Source organism: Micromesistius poutassou, assembly GCF_964030765.1.
Source record: "Micromesistius poutassou genome assembly, contig: SCAFFOLD_4419, whole genome shotgun sequence".
Classification (NCBI taxonomy): domain Eukaryota; kingdom Metazoa; phylum Chordata; class Actinopteri; order Gadiformes; family Gadidae; genus Micromesistius; species Micromesistius poutassou.
The window spans coordinates 1-13,618 of record NW_028176922.1 but is presented as its reverse complement, the minus strand read 5'-3'; the positions used below and the strand labels follow the sequence as shown (position 1 = coordinate 13,618).

General features: G+C 45.6%; 1 protein-coding gene across 1 annotated transcript; it reads right to left on the bottom strand.

The window, feature by feature from the left end:
• Positions 1-1,067: 1,067 nt before the first annotated feature.
• Positions 1,068-13,591, bottom strand: LOC311377465 (ribonuclease inhibitor-like; the record flags this gene model as incomplete). Its single annotated transcript, XM_084491351.1, has 4 exons — positions 1,068-1,216; positions 9,355-9,528; positions 12,755-12,928; positions 13,449-13,591. Coding segments are annotated over 4 exons (640 nt in total), but the record flags the coding sequence as incomplete, so codon positions are not given.
• Positions 13,592-13,618: the final 27 nt, after the last annotated feature.

The following is a 13,618-nucleotide window of genomic DNA, read 5'->3' as shown; positions in this document are numbered from 1 at the left end:
TTCTTTGAACACCGATCTGGGTAACCTGTGGCGTGATAAGGAGCTACGGTAACCATGGGGACGATATATCCCGCCCACCGGTGGAGCCGATACCGGATATCCGGATCTAGACTTCCTCCTCCGTGGGCGGGTCTTTGTTTACAGTCCGACCAGCAACTTTAAACGCAAGTATTGAGTTGGAGCTTATATTTTAATTTGCAGACGAGTCTGACGTTGCTATACTCCCGTTTTCTACACACGACGTGTTTTAATACAGTTTCATGTTTTTTAGAGCTTAACCGAAGTTCAACTCGTATGAATTCGCCTTCCTGGCCACAGAAAATATATGCTGCGCGCAGTTCTCGATTTGTCCACCAGAGGGCAGGCGTTGACCGACTGAATATTGGCGTGTGTGGGAATATTTTTTAATTTATAACTTATTGTATGAAAAAAATCAAAACTTTAAAAACAGCGGTGTTCGTCTTGTATTGTGGCCTGTAATGTGTAGTTATATATTTTTATTTTTAGAGATTAAGCGAAGTTCAACTCGTTCCTGACCACAAAATATATGCTGCGTGCAGTTCTCGTTTTGTCCACCTGAGGGCAGGCGTTGACTGGCTGTGAATCAAAGCGTGTGTGGGAACGTTTTTAATCTGTAACTTTATTAATATAATTATAATAAAATAAATATTATTATATAATTATTATATTATTATACTTATTAAATAATAATATAATTAATTATTTAATAAGGTGCAGCACATTTCTCCTATAAGAGCACAGACTCCTCCTTGTTCCGCCAGTAACCAATCACAGGGCTTGCCTGTTTTGCCAAAGTCATTTGTCTTGTGGCACGCAGCTGCTCACCTAGCGCAGATAAAGCGTCGTCCGTGTAATCAATGAACCTCCGTTGGTTATAATAAACGCAGTTCATCCGGTCTGCGTTCTTTACCAGCCCGATCATTGGGGAGAGAGCTTCACCCCCTCCTGCTCCCTGGTTCCTAGCCTTGTGTTTACGGGCTGCTCCCCTGGGTGGTCCTCTCCGCTCCGTTTGTATCTCTGGCTCCGGGCCGCTCTTTCCCTCCTACCTTTGTCAGCGTCTCCTAAGCTGGTGTGGTCGTCCTCCTTTATGGGAGGGATCAGCACAACGTGGGTCACTGCTGGCAGCCTCGCACCGCCTCCCTTTCCAAACTGTAGGGAGTGTGGATCTGAGAGTCTCGTCACCACACGACCACAACTGATCCAGAGACGCTATAGAAGGAGGAGACGCACCACTGAACAAATCACCCATTGAAATGCACGGGGGAACTCCGTAACGCCAAGATGGCCGTTGTTTGCACGTGTCCCGCCTCTTCCGGTGCCGTTGCTCCAATCGTTTTGCAGGTCCTACACGGTCACGCTTTTTGCGACACTTATTATTTTCAATCAGGAGGGAAGAACCAGCAGCTGGAAGCGGCACAAGCAGCATCGACTGGAAAACTTGGACTACCTGTTATCTTGTTGGCTCGGCAGCAAAAGCTAACTTTTAAAGCTGACTTGCTGTCAGTGCAGTGCCGGTGTCGTTATGCCGTAAATGAAAACTGTGTCGTGAAGCATTGCGCATGCGCAGTCCAAGATTACCTGTAAGAAAAAGGGCTTTTAAAACGTTAATTTGATACAAAACCACCAAACCCTTTCAGCGATTTTAGTCCGTTTTTCATCGTGATTTCAAACATGTGTTTTTTATGCCCCTTAGATCTCGGAAAATGGAGATCCAGCTCTCTCCCTATTCATTAGACAGGGCCCTGGTCTTGTTGAGACCAAATAGCTGCCCGAAAGGCGTGGCCAAGATGGCCGCGAGTGAGAGGACTTGCCTAGAAGGACTTTGACTGATCTGCCACCACTTCATCCTGGCTCTGGAATAAACACTCATTATATGCGAGTAGCACATTAAACACATGACCCTCTTTAAGCTGACTACTGTCGTGGCCATTCCCCTTTAACAGAGATTGCGTCTGGGCCAGGTGAGATTCCCACTGCAGTAAAGCACACAATACATTGGAAAGCAAAAGGTCCTAGGTTTTAATGCATGCGTACATTAGACTCCTCTCTAGCAGAGTGAGTCCTGAATACAGGTTGACATGGTTTCTTATACAGTTTCAGACCCTCCCCACACAAAAGGTTCATCAAAGAAGAGAGGAGAAGACCAAAGGACAAATTCTTCTCTTTACGGCCCTTCTGTCCCAACACCTAGGAATACAACGGTCGGGGTTCACGACAAACAAATGCAAATTCCAGATGCCTGTCTTTGTGACGTTCTCACCCAAAGCACAAGGATCAACAGACAGCTGGGTGGAAATGGGCGGGACAATCAGGGTTGAAACTGAGGACACTACAAGTTACACAAGAACAGACAAACTTATCAAACAACAATTCGGATATGTCGATTTCTCCATCACACTACCTTTTATGGCTGGCGCTGAGCCATGTTCCCGTCCCGTCAATACAGTCTGTGGTGATATTCCAAATGACGTTGCATAACTCCTCCTCCACCCGCCCAACGCCGTCCGCCTCTGTACCTTCTTCACTGTTGTGGAAACATTGTCCTCCCCGTTCCACACGGAGACGAGTCTCTTTAGGGGCTGATAATTCAGTCATTGGACAGCGTTGTGTCCGTCCCCCGACGTGACCTCAGACAACAGGGCGTGGCGTGGTCAGCGTTACTTCTACGGAGATATGTGCTGTAGTCACGGGGCCCTGTGGAGAGCAGACACTGGGCTGAACACGCCGCCACAACCCAACAGTCATTTAGTTTGCTGCTGGCGTTGGGCTTCCTTCCTGCTCCAGCAGCCGCTGCGTTGTTCCTTCAGTACAGAGATCCCAACGTTATCTAGTGTTTGTTACCCAGAACGCGTCCCGACCACTTCTAGTACACGTCTGACAGTCTTCTGCTGGGATCTGTTTGTGTTCAACCCGTTCAGACCAATTGTTTGACTTTGCCGTCTTGTACGGCCGCTACAGCAGTAGTTGTGGTTTTACCACAACGACTGTTTTAATGGGCTCATGTTTGATCTGTCTGAGTGTTCTCATTGTTGAGAAATTACTGTTTCTGATTTTGTTCATTACTTCAGAAAGGATTGACTGATTTGTAGTCGTAGGTATATCAGAGTCTACGGTTAATATTTTATTTGCCTTGGTTGTAACATTATCCTCTCCTGGTTTGGTTGTGGGGGTCGTTATTACCTCGTCCTGCATGGTCGTTGCAGGACGCCCCCCCCCCCCCCGCGACCGGGTCTCCGCCCTGGGGGGGCTACAGCACCCCTACTTCAACTCACTGCCACCTCCCAGCATGCACCTGAGAGACAGGAAGAACTACACCTCCCAGCATGCACCTGAGAGACACTAAGAACTACACCTCCCAGCATGCACCTGAGAGACAGTAAGAAGTACACCTCCCATCATGCACCTGAGAGACAGGAAGAACTACGCCTCCCAGCATGCACCTGAGAGACACTAAGAACTACACCTCCCAGCATGCACCTGAGAGACACTAAGAACTACACCTCCCAGCATGCATCTGAGAGACAGGAAGAACTACGCCTCCCAGCATGCACCTGAGAGACAGCAAGAACTACACCTCCCAGCATGCACCTGAGAGACAGTAAGAAGTACACCTCCCATCATGCACCTGAGACACTAAGAACTACACCTCCCAGCATGCACCTGAGAGACATGAAGAACTACACCTCCCAGCATGCACCTGAGAAACACTAAGAACTACACCTCCCAGCATGCACCTGATGCACCATAGCAACGCATGATACACTGCACACACTGGGATTGGGATCACTGCGACCACTCGGAAGTGATCCCAATCCCGTGTGTCCGGCCGTCTGTCTGTGGTTTCTTTCTACGACGGACACAGAGACACTGAGGCACCGCCCCCCCCCCCCCCCCCCCCCCTAACCAAAACCCAGGGAGGAGGTCCCAGAATAATATCAGAACAACATTATTATTATTATTATATTATTATTCTTATTATTCTTAAGGCACTTATGTAACATTATTTAGTAATAAAAGGAGAATGATGATGGGCTGAACACACGAGAACATTCAGTTGGATCCACTGAGTTGTTTATTAAAATTATGCTTCATTAACAAATGCAACAGAAAAATAGTCCCTTACATGTACACAATAAACACAAGGACTGAAACAATAGAAGCTGCAGACTTTACTAATCATAAACAGGTGTGCACGTATCTTTAATAACTGAACATGTTCTGCTGCCGTTTGGTTCCCAACAGAACACCAGGAATCAATACTCAGTTTAAAGTCATTTACAACACAGACCTCCTGGTTATTATGAATGAAATATAAAATCTGCTTTAAATCAGGTTCCTTTGGCACCGAGCTGCTCTATTCACACTAACACTGAAGTAATGCATACTAGCCTTTCATGGCTCACAGTAAAACAAACAATCTCTCTTAACCTCTTGTTGTTCCTAAGGTCAGTCTTAAACTGCAAAAGACCCGCCTTCTTTGCTGAAGGTCTAGTCAGTGTGTCTGACAGACACGGTCATAGCACTAGAGGAGCAAGTAAAGGACAGCTAGCTTTACCCAGACCGAGGTCCAATCTACTGAAAAATACCATCATTTACACAACTATTTCATTATGGAATGAACGACCAAAAAAACATACGTTCTAGCAAAAATAGCAAATACAACTTTAAAAAGTCTGCAAAAAAATCATGTGGTCCATAATGTATATACATTTTTAATGTTGTCATTTCTTTTTGTAGCCTTCATATCTTTTTTTTTACTTTTTTATTTGTCTATTTCTATTTGAGTTTGACATAAGGTCAAACAAGTGATTGTCTGTTGTCTATATTTGATGTTTGGGACCCAGGAAGACTAGCTCTCTCTCTGGTGTGTTGCTAATCGGGATCCTAATGAATCTAATCTCATCTAAATCATCCTTGTTAGGATTAGGACAAAAGTGATGATCAGAGCCCTGGAGAATAAAATATGTTAATGTCTGAAAATGGACAAATATTGTAGCATAAACAAAACATGTGATTTACCATCAATAGGTATTTAATATACATTTCAAATTAAAAATGAAATCTTAATAAAACCTGCTCAGGTAACCCTATGGAAGATCTTAAAAGTCTCTTCCTTTCATGGTTTACCAGCATCAACTTTTAGGAAGCCCCATAAAAAGGAGGGGGAGAGGGAGGGGGAGGAGAGGGAGACGAGGGGGGAGAGGGGGGGGGGAGGAGGGGGAGGGGAGAGGGAGACGAGGGGGGGGAGGGGGAGTGGGAGACAGGGGGTGAGGGGGAGTGGGAGACGGGGGGGAGGGGGAGTGGGAGACGGGGGGGAGGAGGGGGAGACGAGAAAGAAAGAGTGAGAGGGATAGAGAGAGAGAGTAAAATAGAGAGCGAGAGACTATAACTGCCACAGAGACTCTGAGTCATCAGTCCTCTCAGGCCTCCATCAAAAGACACCCATCCTCTAACGCAGAAGCTGTGTGTGTGTGTGTGTGTGTGTGTATTTGTATGTGTGTGTGTGTGTGCGGGCGTTTGTGTTTGTGTACATGTGTGTGTGTGTGTGTGTGTGTGTTTGTGTACATGTGTGTGTGTGTGTGTGTGTGTGCCCGCCCGCCCTTTTTTTTTTCCTACAACCGACACAGAGACGCTGAGTCACTGAGTACGTGGACCCCTGCTCGCCCACACCCCCGGACGACGACGGGGGTGTGTGTGTGTGTGTGTGTGTGTGTGTGTGTGTGTGTGTGTGTGTGTGTGTGTGTGTGTGTGTGTGTGTGTGTGTGTGTGTGTGTGTGTGTGTGTGTGTGTGTGTGCGCGAGCACCCGTCCGCCCGTCTGCCTTTTTTTTTTCCTACAACCGACACAGAGACGCTGACCCCAATACCCAAAACCCAGGGAGGAGGTCCTCCTGGGTGAAGGTGGACCTGAAGGTGTGGATGTGTGTCAGTGTGTCTGAGGACCCTCCTACACCTCGGGACACTCTGTAGAAGGACAGAGTGCCAGCAGGCCGGTCCAGATACACTCCTACTCTGGTAGAGCCAGGGGGGGGGAGAGGCATGGCTGTCTGTCTACCGTTGTACCGGGCAGAGTAACCACCATCATGACAAAGAAGACTCCAGGACTTGTTGTTCCATCCAAGCAGGCTGTCACCACCCCGTCCTCTCCTTGTGATTCCTCTGTATGTCACTCCTATATCAACACCTCCTTTCCTCTCTACCTCCCAGTAACAGCGGCCAGTCAGAGCCTCTCTACACAACACCTGGGACCGGGAGTCAAATCTCTCTGGGTGATCCGGATACGACTGGTCCTCTCTGACCCACGTCACCTTTCTGTTGTCCTCAGACAGAGAGAGGTATCCGTTGGCTGTGTTTGGGTCCAGTGTGAGTTCACAGGCATCTGACGGGAGAACAAGACATGATATTATTCATAATTCCCGAGATATTCCAGGTTATTCGCCCCAAATCCCCCCATTCGTTTTCATTGGGAAATTCAAAAAATGCTGATTCATGCTTCATCCTCTTCAACCACTTAAGACGTCATAACTTGGTCAAAATGACCATCATTACCGTTTACCATCGTTCAAACAATTAAACTAATCTACACATTTGTATCTTCAATAATATTTAAACAGAATTTCGATATCATTCATACTTTTTTCAGAATCACAGTTTTAGTTTCATTCCGGATTCGTTTTCAGTTGGTCTCGCTCTCGCCTTCTGACTCAGCTGTTGCTCGTTGAGCAATCAGTGGACTGTCGTACTGTCGTAAAACCCGTGTGTGTTCTCGATGCGTTCTCGATGAGGCCGTTCCACCGAGGATGCATCGGAGGTGACTCGTGTGGACTTGGGACCGTTAAATATCCCAGGATGCATTTCGCATTCCCATGTTTTAAAATATTAGTATGTAAGCTATAATAATAGGCTATATATAGGAACATTTTACATATATAACAAAAATGTAGGCCTATTCATTCAAAATATTGACATACTATTTTAAAATTGAAGAGGCTGGGATTTTATATATATTGTATACGTCGCTGATAGAGGAAACCCATCGCAACGGCAACGAAAATCCCGGTCGGATCCATCCGATCGTGTGTGTGTGTTTTTCTATTCTAATCTGTGTAATTTCTCGCTCATTCATTATTATTATTATTCGTTATAATAGCCTACTCTCCAACTACATAGGCAGTTAGGCACGCGCATCTGTACCCTACATATAAAAAGTTGTGTGTATATTGTTGTGTGGGCTGTGATTGGTTTTGTCGCGCGACAAATCATAAGCTGTCGCTATGCAGTTATGTCAGGCAAATTTTGTCGCACAGCGAATTTTGTCGCGCAACATCTTTTGCCCGCCAACGGTGCTTTATGCCAATTCATTCTCATCAACCATGGCCAAGATAACCACCATTGCATGTCTTTACCTGTTGTGGAAGAGGGAGAGACGTCGGAATGTCCGTCGTTTATGGGTTAGGGTTGTGTGTGTGTGTGTGTGTGGGGAGGCGCACACAGCTTTGTGCCTTGATATTATATATATTGTATATATTATATAGATATTTATATATTATATTATATAATATCATATTATATATAGAGCTCCAGGAGTCGCAAACGGAAACAATCACTTTCTCCTACAAGCTGCGGTTCACTGCGGAGTGCAGGGAACGGTTGGCCCGGCTGGTTGAACGCTGATTGGCTGTTTTACATTACTTCACCCACGTTACTTCACCCAGGGAGTGAACGTGAATTTGCCGTGACAAATTTCGCCCGATTCGCGTCCCTACGTTGACTTTGTATGGAATCGTGTCGCGCCGTTACGTTTGGTGTGAACACACAGTTACGTCCTTGCGGACCCTCCTTGCGTCCACCACAAGGGCCTGACGTGCGCCTCCCAAAAAATGTCACCTTCCGTCGAGGCGACGCAGCAGCAAGGGCTGTGATTGGTCCGCTCACTAAAACCTGACGCAGAACCATAAAGGTTCACGACTGCGTTGAAGCGTCTGCGTGGTCGTTGCGTTGCGTGAACGTGGGACCATAATCAGCCCTTTACTGTTGGACCAGAGAACTGGTAGGTGTGTACACACACACACACGTATATCTTAGTGCTGTCAATTGATCGCACAATTTGCTGTGATTAATCACGATCAATTGCTTTTTTTCTCTTAAAGGGACACTGTAGCATTTTAAGAAATGTATTAGCTCTTCCCAGGTTTAAAGAGCTAATGAAGGATTACGATTTTTCAAAAGGACTCTGAAGTTGCCTGCTTCCTTATCAACAGGTAAGTCAATGTGTCTAAAGTCTAAATTACAAGCCTTTCTCATTGCTTGGTTGTGTAATTCATTACATAGGCAGCATAACAGTAGAACATGTATAGTTAACAGCCTCATTGGTGGATAGCAGCATGGTTAATGGTAAATTAACTGCATTTATACAGCGCATTTCTTGTAACCAGTGGCCACCCAAAGCGCTTTACAATATTGCCTGACATTCACCCATTCATACACACATTCACACACCGACGGTGGCGTCAGCCACGCAAGGCGACAGCCAGCTGGTCAGGAGCAGTTAGGGTGAGGCGTCTCGCTCAGGGACACCTCGACACTCAGCGAGGAGGAGGAGCCGGGGATCCAACCAGCAACCTTGTGGTTACCAGCCAACCCGCTCTACCCCCTGAGCTAATGCCGGCCTGTTCATTGGCCGATCAGTTTTACCTCGACGCCATGGCAACCAGCCTGAGACGATAAACGTTACGTGGACCCCCCCCCCCCCCCACCAACAACTCCGCCCGCGCACATCCCCGGACGAAAACAACTTCCCGCGCCTGGTGTGTGTGTGTGTGTCTGTCTGTCTGTCTGTCTGTCTGTCTGTCTGTCTGTGTGTTGTGGCAACCCCGCGCTGTCTGGAGTGGACGAAGCGCGCCAGCACCTCTCCATTGGGATCACCTGGGGGGGGGGGGCAAGACGGCAGAGGGGTTTTAAGGGCCGGGCACGCGGGAGACGGGGAGGAAAGTCGAGTGGAGGACAGTCGGGGGTAAGGGACCGATATCCCTTTTTTTTTTTCCTACAACCGACACAGAGACGCTGAGTCACCCTCCACCCCCCTACGTACCCCCCAACAGACACTTACACTTGTTTAGAGCTGGTTTCAGCCTCCACACTTCACCGTGCTCCACACTGGGGGGGGAAACAAAGTGAGAGCAGCATGTTGAAACATTCACCTTCATCATCTGCTGTCTCATCACTCTCTACACAATATGAGTTACAGCTGCCTTTTCAAAGCGCTTCATCTAGCAGCGGCTTGAACCCTTGTAGGAGACTTTGTCCCCGAGTGGAGAGCTGTCCTCTCTCCATACCTGAGAGTGTCCAGTCTCCAGCGTGGATCCTCCAGTCCAGCAGAGAGCAGCGCAGCTCCAGAGTCTCCTGGGTGATTGTAGCTCAGGTCCAGCTCTCTCAGATGGGAGGGGTTGGAGCTCAGAGCTGAGGCCAGAGAAGCACAGCCTTCCTGTGTGACCAGGCAGCCAGACAACCTGTGTACACACACACACACACACACACACCATTTATTCTATCTAGCAGTTCGTACCAAATTAAACACATTTAGAAAGTGTATTCATTCCATATGGAGGACAATGAGATATTGTTCTGTTAGAGTCAGGAGAAGTCCGCTGTGTTTGGTACACTAAGACCGTTTATCCACAGGTTCTAACATTGTGTAGAACCAGGGAGTGTTTTGTCAGCATGGAAAAGATCAACAGAAATGCATCGGACATGAGCAGCACTACACCAAACAAATATGATGTTAATGTAGCAGCATAGAAATAGGGTTGCCTTGCTGCAGTTAATTGCGTCAGCTGACCACTAGGGCGGCAGTACATAAGTACGGCCCTCCTTCTTGTGCTCTCACTGATGCATCATTTCCGGGTCAGGTGTTTGCCCGTGCAGGTAATGCTCCGCACCCTTGCTGCGGCTACTGATTCGTTTCATTTATCACTGTGTCCTCATGCTTAAAGCCGGTGTGTTTTCACTGCAGAGCAGCGACTGCGTGCTCCGTGCTCCGTTTAGTCGCTGGTTCTCTCGAGCGGTAAGTGTCCTCTCTCTCTGTGTTACACCGAATGCTATCCTGTAGCTAATGCTAGTGTGGTCACAGGTAGATATCCCCTGCCGTGTGTCTCTCTCCCTCCCTCCCTCTCCCTGTGCAGGTTTGACTTTGAAAACGGGTATGCTACTTTAAATCTAGCCTCCAAAAGCCTTGATAAATGTAGCTTAGCCATACTAATTTTATGTTTATTGACAGGGAACGCTCATCAGCTGGCCGAAATCTATAGGTGGCAATTTATCTGACTCCGCCACCAGCTGATTGGGGCCGCTGCTGCTTTGTACACAGCTTTTGTCTATAGCTTTGTCTACAGCTTTGTCTGCTGTTTGTCTCTGCTGCTAATCACACCGTTTGTCTCTGCTGCTATATACGACGTTGTCCCTTGCTTTGTCTCTGGTAGCCACTTATTCCTTGCTGCTCTGTGCTGCTTGGTGGTGCTGCTGTTGCTGGCTTTTGGCTACAGCCAGCTTGCATGGTGGACTGCCGACACCACACCTTTAACCTGTTTATCCCTTTAATTTGAGCCCAATGATTTTGAGGAGTTAATCCCTTAATTTTGTTTTGTTTTCTGTACTTTATTATTTTGATAATTAAAGAAGAAGTAAGAAGAAGTAAATTGTTTTAAGTTTATTTTGTGAACTATTTCCTGCTTCATGTTGTATATTGCTTCATACATTTTGGGTTAATTATTTCCGTTGTAACTTCCTTTTTGTTTCCTTCTCAGTGGCTGCAGGCTGGTGGTGGTGGTGGTGACGTGGGTGGTGGTGTCCCTCATTCTTGTGTGCTGTGCTTCCTTGGATTTGGTGATACCAGTGTGTGACTGCCACGTGTGTCTGGGTGAACCATTTCTCTTTAATTTATTCCTGTTGAGTCCCCTTCCCCTTCACCTGCTCTTTCCCCACAAGTAGGCCTCAGCCCCTGATTAGGCTCCTTATTGTTCGGTTAGAGTCAGGAGAACTCCGCTGTGTTTGGTACGCTAAGACCGTTTCTTCATAGGTTCTAACATTATGCAGATCCATGGAGTGTTTTGTCAGCAGGGAAAAGAGCAACAGAAATGCATCAGGCAGGAGCAGCACTTACTGGTCTAGAATAACCCATTTGAAGAAGAGGCTGATAACTGACCTGAGAGTTTCCAGTGTACAGTGTGGACTCCCCAGTCCAGTAGAGAGCAGCTCCACTCCTGAATCCTTCAGATCATTGGTACTCAGGTCCAGCTCTTTCAGAATAGAGGAGTTGGAGCTGAGAACTGAGGCCAGAGAAGCACAGCCTTCCTGTGTGATCAGGCAGCCAGACAACCTGCACACACACACACCATTTATTCTTTCTGGTTGAGAGCAGTTTGTACTAAAGTAACCACATTTATAAAGTGTAGGCCTATTCATCATTCCATTTGGAGGACAAGTTAAAGCTTTATAAAATATATTTTTTATAATAATATCGAAACAGAATTTCGATATCATTTATACTTTAATCAGAATCACAGTTTAAGTTTAATATGGCTTTGTTTTCAGTTGGTCTCATTGATTTACGTTGACGCTAGAGCTTGAGGACGTTCAGGCAGTGTTGCCAGATTGGGCGGTTTTTCCCGCAGATTAAAGACCGGGTAAACCAAATTCAGTATTTTTCTTCTTATCATATTAATTAGGCCTTAAATGTGTCCCTCAAAACATGTAAAAAATATTTTTCCCATTCATCATTTCCTTGAGGAGCTAGGCCTCAGAGAATGTTCTGTGTGCAGGTTTAAAATGGGCGGGTCTACATCGGGCGACCGCTTTACGTAAAGCGGTCGCCCGATGTAGACCCGCCCCCTGCTTCCCTCTAGGTATAAATACATTAACCGCGCACTAGCATTCTGTGGTTTCACCCGTCTATGGTTTTACCGCTCACGAGTCTGGTTTGAATTGTCAGTTTGCAGCTAGCTTGCCCGTTATGCCTCTTCAACCTCGTTGGTGCATCTTCCCTGGATGCCACAGTGGGAAACGTAACGTTAACGGTTCGTTTACTTTATTTAAGTTTTCGGACCTCTCCGGTGATGGGCGTGGTTTCCTGGCCTGCAGCGCACACGCCCCCACCGTCCTGAGCCAGGGATTACTGCTCATTTTTCATCAACTTTGAAGCATAATTTTATATACTTCGCGATTTTTTTAGTCCTTCAAATTTGGCAGGGTGGTTAATAATATATTTTCCTGTGGTATTATAAACTCAAAACCCATAATTATTCTTGGTTTACCCGGTCTTTAAAGAGCGTTAATGTCATAATAAAAAATTTGATGCCGTCTAAATGGATTTGCGTTAACGCCGTTAATAACACGTTTCACTGACAGCACTAATATTAATATAACTTTTTATTTCAGTACTATGAATAACATGTATTACAAAATAATACATGTTATTCATAGTACTGAAACAAAAAGTAGATCTACAGAGATGTTTTGTGCATAATTATTTGTTTTATTCCAATATTATGTATATTGTGTTGTGAGGAGAATAATTAACCAAGTGAGCAGGAAAATACTTTTCGAGCACGAGAGCAAAGACAGCATTTATCTGCGTGGGGGTGTCAGTTGCGTGCTGCTTCACTTTATGTGCACACTTTTATGGATCTAATGGATATTGAACCTTGTGGTGTAACTGTTTGTCCATTGAGTAAAACTGACCTGAGAGTTTCCAGTGTACAGTGTGGACTCCCCAGTCCAGCAGAGAGCAGCTTCACTCCTGAATCCTGCAGATCATTGGTACTCAGGTCCAGCTCTCTCAGACTAGAGGAGTTGGAGCTGAGAACTGAGGCCAGAGCTTCACAGCATCTCTCTGACAGATTACAGCCATTCAGCCTTGGCCAAAAGTAAACAGAACATGTTAGGAACTGTGATTAAAATAACACATCTTTAACTTATTACATAATGAAGGAATGTTATTAGTTGAAAAAATATTTCATCAATCATTAGATGTTTAAATGTTTATTATGTTTCAGGTGTAAAATCTTTAATATTTAGGGACCGAGCAGGACACTGCAAGGTCCCTATTGTTTTTGCTTCGACCAAAATTTTCCCGTTTTTTTAATTTGTGTTTGAAAATGTTTTTGTAAATGAATACTACTTCTATAATGTTATTTTAAATATGCTCTTATGTGTACTGTTATACATTATACTTTAATAGTACACCTACAGAGATGTTTTTTACATTATTATAACTTTTTTATTCTTCTAGTATGTTTATTATGTTGTTGAGTAGAATAGTAATGCATGTTGTTATGAACCTACAGAGATCTTATGCATATTATTTTAACCTTATATTCCAGTTTTATGTATATTGTGTTGTGTGTATTGTTATACATGTTATAAGTGAACCTACAGAGATGTTTTGGAGGCTTTGACCACTGGCAGCAGCCTCAGAAGACCCTCCTCTGAAGAAGAGTATTTCTTCAGGTCAAACACGTCCAGCTCCTCTTCTGATGTCAGTAGGATGAAGGCCAGAGCTGACAGTTGAGCAGGAGAGAGAGTGTTTTGGGCGACACTTCCTGA